At 35.0% G+C, this 20448-nt stretch overlaps 2 protein-coding genes across 2 annotated transcripts; both read right to left on the reverse strand.

Annotated features, from left to right (window-relative positions):
* Positions 1–565: 565 nt before the first annotated feature.
* On the reverse strand, positions 566–5583 carry LOC147399828 (uncharacterized). Its single transcript, XM_086445347.1, has 6 exons — positions 5215–5583; positions 5063–5090; positions 1773–2003; positions 1510–1573; positions 1365–1424; positions 566–943 (listed from the first exon to the last, which is right to left on the reverse strand). Exons 1-6 carry the CDS (start codon positions 5316–5318, stop codon positions 888–890), a joined length of 543 nt encoding a protein of 180 aa, XP_086301473.1. The 5' UTR covers positions 5319–5583; the 3' UTR covers positions 566–887.
* An 8758-nt stretch (positions 5584–14341) lies between these two features.
* LOC147399829 (MLO-like protein 6) lies at positions 14342–20236 on the reverse strand. Its single transcript, XM_086445348.1, has 15 exons — positions 19993–20236; positions 19828–19885; positions 19436–19692; positions 18423–18539; positions 18239–18299; positions 18031–18119; positions 17396–17470; positions 17195–17289; positions 17058–17107; positions 16355–16395; positions 16094–16267; positions 15950–15985; positions 15772–15839; positions 15282–15342; positions 14342–15167 (listed from the first exon to the last, which is right to left on the reverse strand). The coding sequence occupies exons 1-15, from the start codon at positions 20113–20115 to the stop codon at positions 14688–14690; spliced, it is 1785 nt and encodes a 594-aa protein (XP_086301474.1). The 5' UTR covers positions 20116–20236; the 3' UTR covers positions 14342–14687.
* Positions 20237–20448: the final 212 nt, after the last annotated feature.

The following is a 20448-nucleotide window of genomic DNA, read 5'->3' on the forward strand; positions in this document are numbered from 1 at the left end:
AAATCTGATTGTTTTGATACTTAAAAATTCCCCCCCTCTGATCATTATGGTTATTTCACCACCTCACATTCCAAACAGTACTTATAGTAAGGTTAACATCATCAGTCCGATTTTGGGTCGTTGCCCATCCAAGAAGTTGCCCACCATTTAAAATTACTTGGATGGGCTACTTCAAATCACAATTTTAAATCTTGTCTGAGACTGAGACGACTTGTCTGATACGTCTCGGTATTGTCCACCAACGAGACAGATAGACAAGTCAAACGTATCAGACAAGATTTTAAAACATGGTTCATTTTTCTCTTAGTTAAATGAGACAACTCAAACGCATCGGAAAAATCGTCCAAGACAGCTCGGTCTTGTTCATGAATGGGACGAGACAAGGCGGCAAAACGAATTTTTAAAACCATGCTTCAAATTGCTTGGATCAATCAGTGGGGATCTCTGAGGGAGGTGGCATCAAGTTTAAACAACAACCAAACCACCAAAAAGCCCCCCCCCCCCCCCCCCCCCCTCCCAAAAAAAAAAAAAAATCTTCTTGGATCATGAAGTGGAGAGAAGCCAGTTTCAAATAATACAAGTATTTCTATTCAACTACACAAGAAGAATATTAACAGAATTCAACCAGTTATAAGATCTGTTAGTAGAAAAGATAGGTGGCAAAAGAAAAAAGGATGAAAAAGTGATTAAATTCTGATCTCTTGGATGTCAAACTAAAAAAAAACCCAAGATTACAAAATATTATTTCCAAGAATCATAGAGAGAAGCTATACCTCATCTTCCAAGAACACCCCATCTTTCTTAAGAGTGTCACAGAGAAGTTCAAATGCCATGAATGTGTAGGCACACTGATAACCATCTTCCACGGGCTATGGGAAACTTGCAGATCAGCTTTCAAATGCGTCTCCATCTATGAACTGCTTTTGAACCATTTTCTTGTAATCTGCAAGAAAGACCAACATAGGTGTATTGGGCCAATGGTTAGTAGTTATTAAGTGAAGGGTGGCTTTGAAAAGCAGTTGTGGTATCAACACACAGACCTTGCCAGCATAGCAAAGTTCATGACTGTTCTCAATTTGATTTACGATGACATCAACTAAAAATATATTATATTTCTATATCACATCCAATCTGGCATCACATTTTTTTTTTTTTTTTTTGATAGATAACAAATTTTATTCATAAAGAAAAGAAGATGAAGGACGACGATAGAGCTGGCTTCAAACAAAGCTACAACCAAAGAGTCCACCTCAGGCATCACATTTTTTTAATCTCACAAATTGGTTTTACTTTCCAGAAAGAGCAAAAAAATTAGAGAGAAAAAACACAACGAATTAAAAACATATAAATTAGATAGCTCCAACCTTCTTGGTTACTCCATAGTGTTGCAGCATAGCTGTTGAGAGGACTCTCATTATTCGGCTCTGTATGCAAGAACTACATTAAAACAAAGACGCTCATATAAAAGAAAAATAAAGAGCTCAAATATTTAGGGAAGAGCCAACACACCTCCCAATAGGCTTTGGATGGACAAAAGAATGGTTCTACAATCATAAGCTGAAGACCACTTGTCCTACAGAAAATTGAAAGGAGACAGCATCATCTCTACAGGAAAAACTAAATGAAGATGTGATCAAGTCAAAGCAAAAGAAGTTGCATGCATGGGAGAGGCAGAAAGGTTGGCTTTGGCTCATTATCTCCCTCTGACTTGGGAATTTTTCTCTAAATATCAATTTTTTTTCTATAAAAGAAACGGTCCAAGATAATGGTACCTGAAGGATGTCTAGACAAATGTTGCCATACTGGTCAACATTAGGATGGAAGCACATAGTCTCAAACTTAACCTGGGGCGCCTTGAAAGGGTAGTCCACGGGAAAGCGCAGAGAAAGCTTGTACGATAAACCCTCGTATGGAGTTCCTTTGCCACCTTCAATAGTGCCAATCCAAGAAAAAATGTTCTCGCTTTCAGGAAAGGCTGATACCCCAAGATCGTCTCCGCTCATCTGTGGACAAATAATTTATAAGATACCAAAGAACCACTAATGATAATAGTGAAGGAAGTTAGAACCAAATATGAAAGGAAGAAACTCAACAGCTTTTTATGAAATAGCGAACACAAACGCTCTTATTTGATAAGCTATATCTAAACTCATATGACTTTTAAAATAATAAAACACATCTAAAACTAAAATAATGTAATCTAAAACTAATCCCTATAAAATAAAAATAACCCTGGACCCAAACAAGCTGCAACCTAAATAATTACAAAATTTCTGTTGGAACCCGTTACTGTTGGCTTGATTTGCATCCCACATTAATAAACCCTTACTAAATGCAGTTTTTAGTTAGCTGAGTTGGAGAAAAATAAGCCACCCTCCAATCTTCTAAGTTCATGTGAGTAGAGATATTCTGTTAACAAATTAGGGTGCTAACCTGTTAAATCAATAGCAGCCTGCCACGTGTCTATTAAAAAGTAACTTATTGGTTAGGCAAAGAGAAAAACGTGGGACAATAAACATTCACAAAATTAAATTAAGCTAAATGAAAAGCAAATAGGAAGAACACATATTAAATATGCAATTCATGTATGAGGACATCAAAACTTGAAGAGTATATTTTAATTTCATTTGGTTTTCTATTTTAAGACTTTAGTTTTATGTTTTGGGGGTTTATTTACATGTTTTATTGGTCCATGGTTTTAGCATAAGGTTTAGGGGTAGTTTGGTAAATCTAATTTGTCTCTTATTTACCAATATAAAAAATAGTTTGTCTTCCATTTAAGTTTATAAGGGTTGAAAAATTGGGAGAGAGAAAGTTACGAAAATTAGGCTATTTATTTGGTATTTTAAATTTATTAGAACTCTTGATTGATTTTCTTTATTTATAGATTGTATTAGGGTTTATTGATGAGAGTCATGAATGAATAAAAAATCAAATTATTCTTATCTTCTATCTTCTTCTTCAATCCATCTTTTCTACAATTTTTTTTGTTTATTTGTGAGAGATCAAGAACCCTTCAATCCTTTCAAGAAACCAATCCATCTTGATTCTTGATTTCATGAATTCTTCTATTTTTAAACTTTGATTCTTAAATCTTTATTTCTTGAAAATCATTTTCCTCAAACCTTAATCCTTTCCTCATTCTCTTAATCTTTAATCCTTACCCTATAAATCCTAAACCTTTAATCATTTCCTCTACCCTATTGAAAATATCGTAATTGCAAATTATTTTATATTTTTAGGCCATTGAGATTGTGGTCATAATTGCAAAATGTCAAAATTAAGCCTTAACACCCAAATCATTTTGGGTTTACCCTATCCTAGTCCAAACCAGATTTCATAACACCCTTATTTTCCTCTTCTTCCCCATCATCCTGCATCACTGCACTAGGTAACATAAATTTATTGGAAACAGTGCGAAAAAGTAAAAAAAAAATTTATGAAAAGTAAAATTTCATTTCTTTTGGGTGTTTCACTGGGAAAATCTTCAAATTTAGTGGTAGTGGAGTAAGAGGCACAAGGGAATGAAGAACTTCTTTATATGAGAAAAGGAAGGAATGAGAGTAAAATCCAGAGAAAAGTTTCTGCAAAATGAACACAAATTTGTCTTGTTCATCTACAAGGAGCTATGCTTCAATTTTGGGAGGTGTTCCTTTAAGGATGCATCAGATGAAGCCCTTCAACCTAAGGCAGATGCAAGCATCTGTATGGACCAAGGGTCTATAGATTCCTATATGCTCCAAAGATTCTTTCTAAACTCATACAAACATCTATTATGAAAAAGAAAATTCAAAATCATGTATAATCACTTCATCATCAAACTAAACAAGTTTTCCTCTCTTAATCAATTGTCTCAATTCCCAATATTACTTGCCATCTATGTATGTGAGGTAATTAGTGATAAACAATAATACGAACGCATGAGTGGAGTGTTGTTCCCATGTCCTACGTTCAAACCCCCTTGAACCCAACTTCATTTCCCAACCACTAACTCTATACCCATCCCACTAATAATAATAATAGTCATTTTTTTTCTACATGATTTATTCAAGTAGTAAGATTTTAGAGAATGGTGAGCTTCACGCATAAATCATAGTTTTTTTTAAGTAAAAAGAAATTAGACATAAAATTATAATTTTTTGGTTAAGAATTGATTTGAAATGTGGGTTACACATATTTTATTTATTTATAGATATAACAATTTATTAACAAGAAAAGGAGGTTGAGATGAGCAGCCTAGAAAAGAAGAAAACTAAACAAGATCATAGCCTCTATCCTTACACACCAAATCCCATCATAAAATAAAGTCTTCAAAAAGACACCCTTAAACTCCTTAAGAATTTTCTCCTTGAAATCCTTAAAAATTTCACACAAAAGAATAGGAACCCATGGAATGATTTCCTAAGAGATTAATCATTCCTTTAAAAGATTCTACCATTTCTTTCCTACAAATTCCAAATGCCCCAATTTGCACTTATGAGAAACTTGAGGAAACCAAATGATTCCAATCGCGTGAGTTGTTTTCCTTTGAGAATTATGAAACAATAACAATTGGCGGAGTTAAAACGTGTGTGCACAACATGAAGATCCATTGAATTGTAACAAGGAATAACTAGTTACGATTGCATACAATCATCCATCAATTTAGAAGCATGATTCCTTAACATTTTGAAAACCCTTTTCTTGACAATGTCGATATTTACTTGGAATTTAGTCACACCAACAAACCATTTAATTGTACACTACGTAAATTATGTATATAAATGGTGATCCCAAATCCAATAAACCAGATATGATGACACATGACAATAGAAATGAACCATTTTGGGGGCATAATATTGAAGAAATCCTTATTGAAACAACCCTAAATTTCTTTTATTTTGCGTATATCAGCAATTTGAATGTTAGATTCAATAATAACCACTCTACGAAAAAAGGATTAAAACCCTAAATTTATGAGTTTCAAATCCATCGAAACATCAACAAAAAAAACATTTTTTTATACATTCATCCCAATTAAAACCAATAATTGTAACAAATTGAACAAGGAGATGATAAATACCATGAGAGACATCAATTCCTTCTGAAGCCTGCAATTAGAGGTAAGAACAAGAGACGATTGTATCATCCAAATGGGAAAAAATAGATTAATTAAATATAATTAAAATAATAATAATAATAAAAAGAAGAGAAAATCAATAAATGGGTCAGAACCTCTGAGTGACTGAGTTGGTGTCAACTGGGTTTGGGGAAGCTTTGACTTGCTTTAATGGAGGAGATGGTGATGGTGTGGATGGATGGGTGTTTCGGACCTCCATCGCCACCAACAAAGAAACAATCTTTCTATCAATCTATCTAAAATCTCTCTCTGTTTCTCTTTAATCAACAACAGTAATAACCAGAGGAGAAGAAAAGATGAATAATTTTTTTAATAATAAATTAGATGAGAGAGAGAGAATGATCGATGGGTTACTTGTTGTAGTTGTTGTTGAATCTGCAAACTCTGTGTTTCTCAAGCAGACTCAACAAGCAAACAACGACATGTGTAAGCAAACTTCTTCCCTAGTCTGCCAGAGCAGATTTGTGGCTCCTCCACTACATTATTTTATCTGTTTATTTGAGTTTGGATTCTGTACAGTTGGAAGTTATTTAACATTCTTACTTCTCATTTATTTGTATATCATGTGTACGGCCAAGCCCAACTCCAGCTAATACACAAATTCTTTATGTATGAACCCTAGCATTCGTAGATATGACCTAATAAATCAATGACACGTGTGAATCATAACTTATAGAACCTACCGAAAATCACCAAAAATGATTTTAGTCGTTGGATGCATAGTCACAAAGTTGGAGTACCGGTTTAAAATGCTAAGATAAAACTTCGGAAAAAATGTTGAAAGAAACAGGAATAAAGTAACGTTTTTTTTTTTTTTTTGTCACAAATGAAAATTTTGTGTTTTTAATCGTCGAAGATGCATTTTAAACACGTTTTTTTCCCATCACTCGGGTTGATTTGAATATGGGGTTAGCATAGGGGTGTTCAATCGGGTAACCCGAATCAGAGCAAAATTGGTTTATCGGGTTTTGGTCCAAAACTAATTTTTGTCTTGTTAGGGGGTGAACCGAAAACTAGACCGAACTAACTAGTTCTAGGTTCAACCCAAGGCGGTGGCCTAAAGGTGAAATTAGATTCAAATTGGTCCAATTTTGGTTTTGATCCGGGTTTTGACCCAAAATCCATACCATTTTTAAAAATAACCTTATGTTTTTTTGCATAAATATTATTATCAATTCAATTTCGGGTTGATCCAATTTCAAACGCATAAGCCGAAAATGAACCTATGAGGATTGTATTAGTTTCGGTCCGGGTAAGAAATCGGTTCCAGATCGATTTCTGGACCCTGATTCTCGATCAACGGATTCAACTAGCTCAACTATATCCACTGCTGAAACTCGCTTTCTTGTTGGAGCTGTTTCAAATCCTGCGTCCCCTCGTAACTCGGCTAAAGGAGCTTCCTTATTCAACAAGCAAAGAGATGAACTTTGTGCAGCCCCTTCCTATCACGTAAAGACGGAATGAAACTATAGGGCTGGCTCCCCCGTCTATGTAGTACCGTCACCGCACGGATAAAGGTTTGGGCGGCATCTCAAGTTAAGCTAGTAAATTCAGAATCAACTGAATAAACTGAACCTTCCTTGACAGCAGCTCATATTACATTGACCCTCGGTTGAAACTAGATCTACTGCTGAAACGAGCTCTCCTTCTGATGGTGGTGGATCAACCGATACTTCCCAAGGAAAATCCCAAATTGGATCCCAAATTGACAGGTTAGCATGAGCTTATCTATGTGGTTATGCACTATTCAAATAGGAATCCATTTTCTGAAAGATCATGGCTTTCGTGCTTTAGTAGGTCGTCTGAGATCCCTTCGATGACCTATGTTGTGTTGAAGGGATCGGAGGCAAGTGAAGACAGAGGAGGATGGCTAAACTTAGCAATGCTCCGAAACCAGACCAATCCCACGAACGCAATCAGGGATCGCTTTATTCCGTAAGTTCCAATTCTACTAAATCCGTAGACGACAAGCTGGAATGGCTTCCACTGAAGGTGAATCAACTTATTCACCTCTTAGTTTACTAGCGCATTTCAAAAAGAAGACACAGGGAAGGAAGTCAACAAGGGAATCAAACTCAGGACTCGATTAATAGCTCGTAAGGAACGTTACCCCCTAGCTCCCTCGGGCGGACTTCGAACTCACCTATCGGCATACACCGAACTTTTACTTGTATCTTTATGCCTAGTTTTTGCCTAGAACTTTGAAGTGACTACTTTTTGACAGATTAGAGCCTCAGGTCTGTCTAGTCTAAACCGACTTTATTGCTTGTTTTAGAGCTCCTAATGGCATGCTTAAAAATTTGTGTATCTTTTTTTATGTTATTAGTGATCGAACACCTTAGTTCCTTCATTAGTTTAACTGACAACCATCCCCAAACCTCTATAGGTTATGTTTGGGAGGCTTTTGGCTGGGGCCGTCTCTTGTCCAGTAACCATTCTGAGTGGAGACAAGGTTTCAGTTAAACTATGAGAACAAGAGTGGGTTTTGTGTTCAGTATAGTATGTGAACCTTAACCCACCGGAACTAGGTACAAGAAGGCGGTCACTGGAAGTATACAGTTGGTAGCTCTATGAAGGATACTTCCGTCTCAATCCCCCCAGGGGGGGTGTATGCTGCCTTTAGGGTGTGTACTAGTTAAGACAAGCCGTACTAAACTGCGACGTTGGCTCCATACGGGGGGAACGTGGTATGGATCGCCTTCAATTACTCTTGTCGAGATATTTTGATATAGAAACTCATAGCGACTTATAAGGTCAGGATCAGGATTTTCCTTTTCCGGGCAGGTAAGTGTGGACATGGGATTTTCAATCTTTTAAAAACATCTCTCCATTTTGGGGTGTTTTGGAGTCGTCACCATTCATTTTCGAAAATGGGTGTGAATGGTCATCCGAATTTGTATTTTTGAAGAAAACATGTTATTTTGACATTTTTGATGACTCTCGTAGGATAAGGTGCATAGTCCAACCTTTGATTCAAAGGTAAGGGAGTCAATTTATGGAGTAGGGAAGGTGTTAGGCACCCTACTCCATCCACGTAATGTGGTAACCTCGGATTCGATCTTTTGAAATAAAAAGAAAATGAAAATAAAAGAAAATCGATGTGTGCCCTCAAGTGTGAGGGGCTTTCAATATCGGTTCAAATCATTGAGGGCACCCTTATGATGAAGGGGCCCTTGGGTGATTTAGACCATAGTGGTGTGTGCAAATGTGTAGAGAAGGGAAAAGTAGAATAGGGGAGTTGGGGGGTGTGCCTTTTGTTCAAACCCACATTGTCCCAATCTTGATCTTCAAGGATGTACCCCTTTGAGTTGACCTTGACTTGCTTGAGGTTGTAGAAGATTGAAGTTGAGGATTGAATGTTGATATGAGTTTGAGAGTTGTGAGTTGTGAGATGAGTTGAGAGTTGGGTGTTGAAATGAGAGTAGAGTAAGAGTAGAGAGTTGTAGTTTTTGAGGATTTTTTATCAAATTTTCATTAATTGTTGTAAGGGGAGAGTGGATGGATTTTTATAGAAGTTTGGGAGTTATTTTAGGGGTAAAGTTGGGTGAAATGAAGAAAAAAAATATAATGGTTATGAGTTTGAGAAAGAAGTGGGTGTAATTTAGAGGAAATTGGAGGGTATTTAGGGAAGGGAGGTTAAATGGGTGAATTTTGACACAAATGATTTGGATCCTACCCAACCTATTTGGGTGGAGTGTTTGGTGAGGTGAGTTTAAGATGGTGATTGTGATTAAATGGTGTTTGATTTAAGAGAATGGATGATTTAATGAGGTGGTTGATGATATTTTGGGAGGGTGATGGAGATGATGCCATGTGTCAAAATGGGTGGAAATGAAGGGTTGAGATGAGTTGATGGGAAAGGATAAGTGTTTGATTTGAGAGGATGAGTGTAGATTTAGATTGTAGATGTAGGTTTTGTAGGAAATGATGGGGGTAGATGAGGGGGAGATGTAGGTTATAAGTGTTTGATTTGAGATAATGGATATGATAGGTTAGGGGGGTGTAGGTTGTAAGTATGGGTAGATGATATTTAAAGGAAAGTAATGAGATAGTTATGGTGATGGGGGTTGGTGGTTAGATGGGGGAGATGAGATGGGGTGATGACATGTGTCACACCTTGATGATTGTGGTGATTGGTTGTGATGTTGGATTGGGTTGAGTTGGGTTTGGGTTGAATGATTTGGGCTTGGGTAAAGTTTTGGTTGGGCTTAGGTTATTGGTTGAATAGGAATGGATTTGGGTTGAGTTGAATAGGCTTGGATAATGGGTTTGGGGCTTATGTTAGATTGAGTTGAGGAGTGTAGAAGAATGGTAAGGGATTTGGTCCGTGGGCCACGTGAGAGGCCTTGGGCCGTTTATTGAAAATAAGATGACAAAATACGTTGTATTTTTGTAGGTTTGGGCCTCGGAGCCCAATCCAATTTTACGATTTTTGAGGTATTTTGCATCGAGGGCCCGATCAAATTTGGGTGTCTACAGTAAGAAACTACTTTTTGAGCAAAAACTTTAAGTTAAAAAGATCGATTTTTCGATTTTTTTAGGGATGGTAGAGATTGGTCCAGGTTTTTTGAACACCCCTAGGTGAGTGGCCCAAACGTTGTTTGGATTTGGTGTGATCAAGTATAAATCAGAGTTGTTTGGCTCTTAAACATGGATGTGATATGAAATACCAAAAAAATTATCATTAAATTTGAAAATAACTAAAATATTCCAACTTCTAACCCCCCCAGAAGACAATTTCTTCATTTTTTATTTATTTATTATTATTATTTTTTTGTTATTGATGTAAGGATCTCTCCAATTCATTTTTCTATTATTTTAGAAATCTTTTAGGATTTATTTATAAATTATTTTGTTAATAATAACTAATTTGAGTTGAAATACATATAGCATTGAAGAGTTCGGTTTAAAAAAAAAAAAAAAATTCACCATGAAAGAAAGCTTAATTGTTTTGTTGAACTTGTTACCAAGGATTATCCATGGTCATCATCGATCTTTGGTTGAACCATTTGGATTCTATCATTTTAATGATGTTTTACAGATAATATTTTTTTCATAATGGCATTTTGATAATTTCTTTAGTGGAATATCAGCTCAACATCTTGACTTTTGGCAAAAAATTATTCTGTGACTCTCAATGATCATTTAGGTTTACTCATCATGATGGCATTGACTAAAACTTTCAAGAGTAATGATTGTCTGACTTCCCCTGTGACATACTCAAAATACTCTCCACACGTGACATGTGCTAGATCTCTTGCCTTGGAATACACTCTCCCATAGATTTTATGTAGATGTGTATCTCGATGCATAAAATCTATGATTCTAGCACATGCCACATCAGGAGAGTATTTTGAATATGGCATGCAAGGGAGTCAAACTATCACAACTCTTTTTTTTTAGTGTAATGATTTTCTAACTCCTCACGTGATATATTCAAAATACTCTCTTTGATGTGGTATGTGTTAGAATTATAGATTTTTTCACCTCGTGATATACAATTGCATATATTTATAAGGATATGTATCCCGAGGCAAAAAAATATATGATTCTAACACATGCCGTGTTAGGAGGGTATTTTGAATATGACACATTGGGTAGTCAGATTATAACATCTCTCTTTCAAAATGCATGTTTAGTTGGAGGAATGTTAAGGTGGATGGTCTAGATAGATTGACGAACAACTACATTAAGAAAACGTTGAAGTAACATTGAAATTGACATCTTGGGAGACATTGGTCATAGAACCATAGATGTTACTCACCTGTATCGAGATGCTTCTTACTCATATCGTTATGATAAGCATTTATGATTCTGACACACATCCAACATGAGTCTATACACTATTATACATTAATTAAATGGAAAATAAGTACCCATAAACATTTAGTTTGTACAAACTTGCATCAGATTCAGACTTTTTTTTAAATCTGTTTGGCATGTTTATGGTGAAACATGACATGAGTGGGGAAGGCCAAGCCATTTAAATCTGTCGTGAAAAAGCCCCAAACATAACTGTCTTTTGGTCTTATTAACATGTGTCTTAAGGGCACATGTTAAAGTGCAATAAATACACTTTGGGAATAAGCATGTGAGGGTATTTTTATCTAAAAACTAAAATTTTAAGGTATTTTCCATACAAAATTTAATTTCTTAGGAGTAATAAATTCACTTTAACATAACAAAATATATTAGTTTTATCATTTTATGTTTTTTAACTTTCCATCTTCTCTTACCAAACTTTGGTTATTTGCACCATTTTTTGTGGAAACATGACGGTTACCTTTCTCTATTTACCTATTGTAGCAAATAAAATACAACAATTTCAATTCGAAGGGAACCTAGACCTTAAAATACTTCTTCATTCTCATATGGGAAATAAATAAGGGACACTAACAACTAACACAATTTCTTATATAATCATAGATAGGACCCATTTTCTCAATAACTAATAGTCCAGAACATGACTTTATCACACTTAAACACATCCCTAAAACATTTACACAACTTCTACAACTCCTAACAATCCACTTTACTAATTAAATTACTACCTACTGATCACTACGACTCCATAATACTAACAACACACACATCGATAACTAACCACTCCAAAATACTAACAACACACACATCAAAGCATACCATTTTTTTCGTGGGCAAGTGACGTTAATGATGAACTAGAAGGTGACATGTCCAAACACACATGTATAAAAAAAGGTTTATTTGTAATTTAAAATCTTGATTAAGCATTTTTTGAATATTAGATATTAAAAGGTGTATTCATGTAATTTTGAAAATTATTTTATGTGATTTTAGAGTCATGAATGGCAATTTTCTTGATTTTTGACTAAAATCGCCTTTGATTATATCAATTTTAAATGTAAAAGCAAAGGCATTTGTGGAATCTAAAATTTGATGTGAACCACTCCTGCACGGCCTTCTCTCATAATAATAGTAAAAATATTGGTAGGCGAAAGTGAATCTTTGAAATCAGATAGTGGAATCGACACACAAAATTTAACCAATTAAATTTAACTTCTAAAAAAATTATTACATTAATTAATGTTCTTTATGTAACCAAAGTTGTGAAGAATCCTATATCGACTAGCTTGTTTGTCAAGCATCAATTTAAATTAAGATTTGAATTAGATAAATTTATCTTATCAGAAAATGATAGATGAGTCTTGATTTACTAATTAGAAAATCTTCACTCGGTCCATACTCAGCTGACATGGCATGGTCACAGAACCATAGATTCTTTTTCTTGGGATACACAACAACACATTCTCATAAAATATGTATATTTGTGTATCACAAGAAAAAGAATCTATGGTTCAATGTCTGTGCCACATCAGCCGAGTATTGACCGAGTGAAAGACTTTCTAATTAGAAAATCATTATTCACGATATATTCCATGAAAAATGCTGTAATATTGTATAGAGATTTAAATTGAATATAACCCATAAAAGTTTTTTTTTTCTTATTCCCTTCATCTCTCTAATTTATACAATATCAGAACCTACATATTATAAATTTATTTGATCCTTCTTTTCTTATTGATTCCCAAATTTCCTACGACACATTTATGTTGGAGATTTCAATCTGTTTCACACCCCTTCTCTAATTATACTATTTCTATATCAAAATATTTCAAAAAATTCGATCAAGCACCAAAAAAAAAAAAAAATCCTTTTCTAAGATAGAGAATTCTTTGGCTGATTGGATAACGCTCATAAAATTGCGGGGACCCCTTTGTCTTCCTTAATTATTTGTTTAGAAGGGGGGAAAAAAAAAAGGAAGAAGAATTAGAAAAAATAAAAAATATGTGGCTGATCCCATATTTTTTGTTTTTTTTTTTTTTTCCATTGTTTACAAAGAAAGAACTACTGATAGAATCAAAGGAACGAGACTAAAATTAAAATTTAAAAAAAAAAAGTGGTCTGTTACTTTATCCTTGCTTTAATCTCATCTTCCCAAAGTCACAAACCGTAGAGAGAGACGAAATCAAAGGAGAGAGGGTTCAAGAGGTGGTTGCAAAGCGGCCACACGTTGCTTGGTGTGATGGCGAGAGTTGTTAGGCTCAGCACAAGCATAGTGAAGGATGGTGGTGGCGATTATGAGTACACCCACACAAAATATTCCATAAAAATGTCGACTCAACTGCCCTACCAACCCTTGCATTTCTCCAAGTAAGTGTGTGTGTGCGAGAGAGAGAGAGAGAGAGTAGTGGTTGTTTGGTGAGTTGAGAAATGGGTGGTGAAGTTATAGACGAAGAGATGAGTTTTGGGATGATAGAGGATTGAGGAGAGTAAACATAAGGCACTAAAGAGTAAAGAGAAAGAAACAATGGGAGCCCATGGGACTCAGAACGCATTCTGTGGATTCTTGTTGCACATCTTTTGTCATTTTCTATGACTAAGTCTCTCCTTCCACATAACACGACACCACTTGATATCATACACTAGGCAAATTCTAGTGTTTGTATCCCACTAACGGTTGAGATGGGAAGATATTGCCTTTGGAAGCTATCTCTACTACTCACTGTGTGAAAGTTGGGAAATTTGATAGAAAAAATTGACTTTAGAAATTGAATTTTGACTATTTAGGATCATCGAAATTCTTAATGTTTTCAGATTTGATGGCTTAGAGTTGTCGAATTTCTCTCATTTTTCATTAATTTGATAGTTTTGACCTGTCGAAAAAAAAAAATTGACTCTAATTCAACCTTTTGGTCCGTCGAATTTTATGAAATTTGACGGCCCAAGACTGCGAAATTTGGGCTTTTTTCACATTGTGACTCTTCTCAGCACACCTCAGCCATTAGTTGGGATCAACTTCAAAGTATCCACTCCGTCCTATTAAAATTCATCTAGTCCCAACAACTCATTATAGTCCAATGTTGGTCGATCTAATTCTTAATTTTAGGAGTTAAAGTGATATATATCAAAGAGCCTCTAATGCTTAAGTTAGATTCACAATATATTTTCTTTTCCATTATGATTATGCCAATAATGCTCCTCGATCTTTGGATTGATCATGATGATTCTTCTCCATGCATCACAATTTCAATTGCACAATCCAAGATGAATTTAATTTGCTCCTGTAAAACTCGTTTCCATTGTCGGATCCCTATTAATTTGGTCTGAGATATATATTTACGAATCAAGATGTAACACTAGTTCACTCGAGATGATACCAAACTTTTACCCACACAAGTATGATTAGCGTATTCAAATGAAAATTGTTGCAATTTTCCTCAATGTTCAAAACTATATTTGTAGAAAAATCACACAAGTAATGTGGTACAGTGTACATATATATAATGCATAAACAACAATTAAAGGTTCAATTTTTATGCCCATTCGCTGAAACACTAATTAAACAAAAAAAAAAAAGAATGTAGTACAAGATCCTGCAAACATTCAACCACGATCATCGATTCCCCCTTTTTTTGATAACTTTGGTTCATCATCATCAGCCATTATTGCATCATCTTCAGACAAAGCAGGATGAATCAAGCAATCGGATAGAATTGTAAGGAGCAAAACCTCCCTATAATTGACTCTTCTATCTTTTATCGAAGGAGAAATCCGAAGACCCAATCTTGATTGCATGTTGATTCGAAGAGTTAATATCAATTTCATGTTGGATGTGGAAAGATTGATGAGATGGCGGAGGCAATTCGGATAAACTTATCTCTTTATTCTCCTTCACTTGTTCGGGTGAACCTCGGTGCCTATAGTGATGAGACGAAGAGCCCTCAGCTTGGTGGTGCATGGGTGAAGGTGACCCTTCGCTGTCCCAATGCTCATTATCCATATTTGACATCCTCGGAGATGTGTGCATGCTATCAACTTCATTACGGTAATGGCGCAATAGATGAACCGGGGACATGTGATGTGAGGGAGTTGCCGGCCTACTCGACATGGGTGTAACGGATGTTGAGTGTCGGTTATGCTTGATGTTCTTCTTGGCACTATGGTGCCATTTTCTTAGAGCTGTTGCCACTCTATCATTGAAGATGGTGGGTTTCATGCTTGTACCCATCTGTTTGTATAACAAAACGAAGACACTTTAGATTATTATAATTACAATTATTATTCTAAAATTTAGAGTGATATATTAAGCAAAATAAACAGTGTTGTTATGTTTGTTTCTGACCTGTGTCACCAGGGCATAGAGAGGGAGAGTCACGTAACTGCATAGGAATTGTACGAGGACCCTGATCAAAATATCATATTTGTTAATTTACGTGAATTTCAAATCACCTATAAAAAGTAAGGATTTTATTGTCATTCTATATCAATTGATGGTATAAATTAATAAACATGTACACTAATTCATGACATAGTAACATAAATTAGATTCAACAATTATTTGGGCTAGTTAGATTAATTTGGAAAAATTGGAAAATAAATAAATAGATTATACAAATAATGTTTTGAGGTTTCTACTCAAAACCCCATCATTTTCAACTTCCCTAAAAATATATCTTGTCTTAAGATTTGAAGGGTAAAATTTTCACCGTATTCAATAACAAATCATCGTTTAATGTTTCAATTCCCCGATTTAATTTATCGATTTCCAAATTTAAAAAAAAAATTTAGGAGATAGTGATTCACAGATTCAGAATTGTGAAAAAGAGACTCACCCCATTGATATTCTAATGACTACATCTTCTGTATGCTCATGAAAGCAAGATTTCAACCCAAATTCATACTGAAAGAGAGATTGATAAACAATTATTATTTGTTATTAAGGAGGTAAAATTAATGTTAAAAAAAAAAAAAAAATTGGTCAGATATATAGTTCTATAGAGATTGGCTTACCCAAGTCCAGGCAAAGAAGGCAAGTTGGAAGGCATTCTACAAAGTTTGAAAATAAAGAAGAAAAACAAGATTAATAAAAAATAATAATGGTGAGGTGCACATTAATGAAAGCTTATATAAATAGTTAGATATATTGAAAAGTACCTGAAAGAGAACAAAGTGGATGAGAAAGAGGACAAGTCTAGGGCGATTAAACCAGAAAAGATCATCAGCTGGTTGAACGGTTGGGACACCCTTCACCACGTCTCCTCGATCTTGAATCCTTAGTCCCATTCTTGTCACAACCACTTGTAACTTTGTCCCCACCAATAAAATGATCTACACAAATGCCAAATCAACGGTCAGATCCATCTTTTGGACACATTAATAAAACCAAAGGAAGTAAAATATAGGACTGTTGCTTACAATTAATGGGATAAAGGGTAGCCAGAGATAAGAATACAATCCTGTCCACCAAAAAAAAAAAAAGTAATAATTTTATTTTAATCCAACAAAAAAACCAAAATTAGAAATTATCCAAAGAAATTAAATTAATTTTTTCCAAAACCCAATTACTTAATGCTCCTCATCTAAAGGTTCAACCATCTAGAAACCGTGTGAGCCCTTCAAAGTTAGAACTCATGAATTTCAAGTGAACCATGTACTCTACGTTGAGAACTTTTCTTTCTTTTTTTTGTTGGATGGAAAAGTCATTTCAAACTTTCATAAAATTTTAAATTAATTAATCGCAGGAAGTCACAATGTTCTCAATACATATAAATCATGTTATTTGTCAATCTAGATTTTATAAAATCCCGAATTAACTTTTCTGTGCACAAAAACTTTCTCATCCCGCACGCATTAAACAATTTCAAAAATCAAGAGACCACATCTCTTGGACATCTCTTGGACTACTGAAGCTCGTTACATTATTGGAAGTAGGTTACTAGATATTTGATTTGACCTCCTTTCTACAATATCTAACAGCTGTTTCATGTGAGTGTGAGTGTGTGATTCATGTAAGAGGTGTATTGTGCAGTTTGATTGACATGGAGACGTTTGTAGCATATAATGGTGTTGTATTGTATCACACTATCATTCCTAATCCTAGTCGTACGTATTTGCTTACCGTGAGTATTGAACAGTAGAAACACGACCGCACATAGCCAAATTGTTGGACTGCAAGTAAATCAAACAAACATTTAGTCAAACAAACCAAATAAAAGAGAGAGAGAGAGAGAGAGGAGAGAGAGAGAGAGAACAAACCTGATCCCCACAACAACCTTGAAATCCTCTTCAAGAGATCTGTTGATGTATTTCTGAAAATCAAATTTAGTAGAGCTTTGAGGAGCTAAATGTGCCTGAAAACAAGTGAAGTAGAGTTTAATAATAAATCTATAAAAATGAAAACTTGAAATCTCAAGCTCTTTAATTAAGGACTGTTTTAACTAATCAAAAACAACTTACCATAATAAACCCATGTCGTAGAGTCAAATAATCAACCTTAGGAACTGATCTAAAGAACTGTCTGAAGAAACACACCTGAAAGTAAAAAAAAAAAAAACACAGACCACACCATTAAACTCTCTGGAATTAAAATATCATATCAGGGGTAAATACGTCCCACTTTAAATTAGTTAGGCATCCACTCTGGTCGGTTTGACTTTTCTTTCCTCTAATCTAATCGGGCACGTAAACGTAGCGACTTATTTATCTAGATCGATAATTTAATATATTAATATCTGATAGAAAATTAATAACATGGAACCTTCGCCATATATTTCCGATCCAACAACAGTGCAGGACTTGTCATTTCTTGGTGGGTCCATTCAGTTAGATGGGATCAGGGATTACCTCTTGAATTTTTTAGCTAATTTTGGTCGATCTGAACCGTAGAACTAATGGGTCCTACCAAGATATCACCATTTCTAAAACTAGAACCAAAAACAAGAAGACACGTGGCATATATTACAATGATCTCATCATTGATCTTAAGTCAAACTATTTGACTAAACAAATAACAGTCATAATGACTCAATAACAATATAACAACAATTAATCAAAAAATAAATAAACATAAACGGATAGGTTCGGGTTCTTACGATCCAAAGGAGAACGGGTGACCTGCTCCAGAAACTCAAGTGTCTTCGCCCAAACGATGTCTCCCTAGCAAACCTGAACCTCTCCGGATCTGTCAAAAACCACACTCGTTATTATACCATTTTAACACAACCCGACCCGAAATGTTTAAATTACAGGATCAAACCATTAGGATTGATCCGAATATAAAATGGATTTATGTGAGGTTACCATGTGAGAATTGGTATTCAACTGTCCTTGTTTCTTTCTCCCAATTCTTCCAACGTTTCATCTGCATTCCCAACCCAACATTCCACACGTGTGTTTATTTTCTCACACTTTGGTGTTTTGTAAGAAAAATAAGGAAAAAAAAGTGTGTTTGTGTGTATAAGTGTGTGTGTGTGTAAATTATTACCTTGGCTCGGCCCAAAGCCATCGTGAGTATACAATAAAGCACGTGGAAGACAGCTAACACGAAGATGAAGATGTGAAGTTGATGGATACCATCTGCCGACACCAATGCTACTTTACCCTGCATGTACGTCAAAACAAACCCGAACCCATATTGTTTATTAACTTGTTTGATTAGATCCATTTGGATTCATCTACTAGAAGAAATTGATTAAAATAGCTGACCCATTAACCCGAAAAAATGTTTTTAGTGAGAAAGGAGAAAACTTGATGTGTTGTTCATAAATACTTAGTCACTTGTTAAGACCAATCAAATGTGGGCAAGTGATTCACAGTTTTTGGCTAATTCTTACCCATATCTCGACTTGGTACTTTGATGGTGACCCCAGCCATCAGACTTGATAAATTTATATGAAGGTTAGTCGTGCATGAGTATGTTAAAACTGAAACCAAATTTGAGGGAATCAATGAAAGTCAAAGTGGTGGTCCAAGTATTTATTGTGAGTAGGACCCACAAACTTGTGCCAAAGTGGCAAACCCTTGGTTGACCAACTTCATAAATATGTATTTATCATCAACACCTCCACAGGTTCCCTCTTGTTTCGGGGGTTGACTTGGAATTTCGTCCATTGCTGACGATGAATATGTTGAAAATTGAAATAAAAATTAAAAAAAATCCAATTAAACAAAAGACTTTTTATTATTATTAGGATTTTATTGACTGCCCTTAAAAAAAAAGTTGTTTTTATCAAAATATCGTCTTATTCAAAATTTCAAAGTGTATTTATTGCACTTTAAGATTTACCCTTAGGCCACATGTTAACAAGACCTTTATTATTAATTTTAATTACATTGGACGCCGACTGTCCAACAAATGGCTGACATGACATGTATAATATCAATTATTTTAAGAATCCCTAGGAATATCTTCTCATCTCAGCCACATATTTTCGAGTGTCGAAGAATTTTCCCCAAAAAAAATTAAAAAAAAAATAGAATAAAAACTTAAGGGCTTGCCTTCTCTTCGCATTTATCTGCTCCTCCTGCTGCAGCTAAAATGCGCCGGAAGGAATCTGAAGAAGTAGAAAGAAGTTTCCTTCCTTCATTTGAATCCTCCGAATCGTGGGATGACGTATAATCGTTATTTTTCTTATCTTCCTGTTTTTTGCTACATGGATGCCAAGAATCTGCAACATGCTTTGGTATGCAAATATTTGAAATCGGTCCTTGTCCTACTGTTAGAAGCAAGGATATAAATCCAAGCAACATAAGCTCTGTAAATCAAAAAATAAAATAAAATAAAATTATTATTAATTAAACAATAATTTAATACTTAAGAAAGAAGAAGTGATGAACTACATAAATATGATATATTATAAGATTATAAGATTATAAGAGAGGTGGGTTACCTGATTTAATCTTCTCTAATGCTTCAAAAAGAGCTCTTTTGTGTCTCCTTGTTAACCACTACACATATCAACATAGATAAATTAATTAGCAAACTATATACCCTTTTTTGTTTCTTTTAATCTTGTTTTCTTGTAATTAAGAATTTAAATTAGAGTACTACTTACTTTTCCTATGAGATGGATGATATATTCAATTATAATCGATACAAGGACAAGTATAAAACACACAACGGCGACTGCCCATGTTGGTGTTTGCTCCAACGTACGCCCTCCGCTGCTTACAGCCATCCTTTCGGTGTCTCTTAGAGTATAATTGATGGGAAGCAAGTGATGATGTAAGCAAATTCAGAGAGTTCTTGGCTTAGAGAGAGAGAGAGAGAGAGAGAGTTCTTGGGCTGAGAGAGAGAGAGAGAGAGAGAGAAATTGATGAAGATGGGCATATGAGAGGGAGAAAAGGGTTTTTATAAAGGGTTGAGAGAAGAGAAGGAAGGCAAGGAAGGGGAATAGATGACTTTGACTATGGACGCGTTAAGGGGTTAAGCCGATTGACTGGAGCCAGCCGCAGAGAAGGGCAAGCTATTGTGTGGGCCATGGATGGTGATTGGAAATATTCAAAGTAGA

This window comes from Akebia trifoliata, chromosome 6 (genome assembly GCF_017979445.1).
Source record: "Akebia trifoliata isolate Shusen 1 chromosome 6, ASM1797944v1, whole genome shotgun sequence".
NCBI lineage: Eukaryota > Viridiplantae > Streptophyta > Magnoliopsida > Ranunculales > Lardizabalaceae > Akebia > Akebia trifoliata.

Excerpts from the sequence above, each read along its gene's own strand:
- LOC147399828 (XM_086445347.1), bottom strand. The coding sequence starts at position 5,318 with ATGGAGGTCCGAAACACCCATCCATCCACACCATCACCATCTCCTCCA. Across the intron at positions 5,091-5,214 it reads ACCAACTCAGTCACTCAGAG|GCTTCAGAAGGAATTGATGT; the intron begins GTTCTGACCCAT and ends CTCTAATTGCAG. Across the intron at positions 944-1,364 it reads ACTATGGAGTAACCAAGAAG|ATTACAAGAAAATGGTTCAA; the intron begins GTTGGAGCTATC and ends TCTTTCTTGCAG.
- LOC147399829 (XM_086445348.1), bottom strand. The coding sequence starts at position 20,115 with ATGGCTGTAAGCAGCGGAGGGCGTACGTTGGAGCAAACACCAACATGG. Across the intron at positions 16,268-16,354 it reads TACCCTTTATCCCATTAATT|ATCATTTTATTGGTGGGGAC; the intron begins GTAAGCAACAGT and ends GCATTTGTGTAG. Across the intron at positions 15,986-16,093 it reads TCCACTTTGTTCTCTTTCAG|AATGCCTTCCAACTTGCCTT; the intron begins GTACTTTTCAAT and ends CAAACTTTGTAG.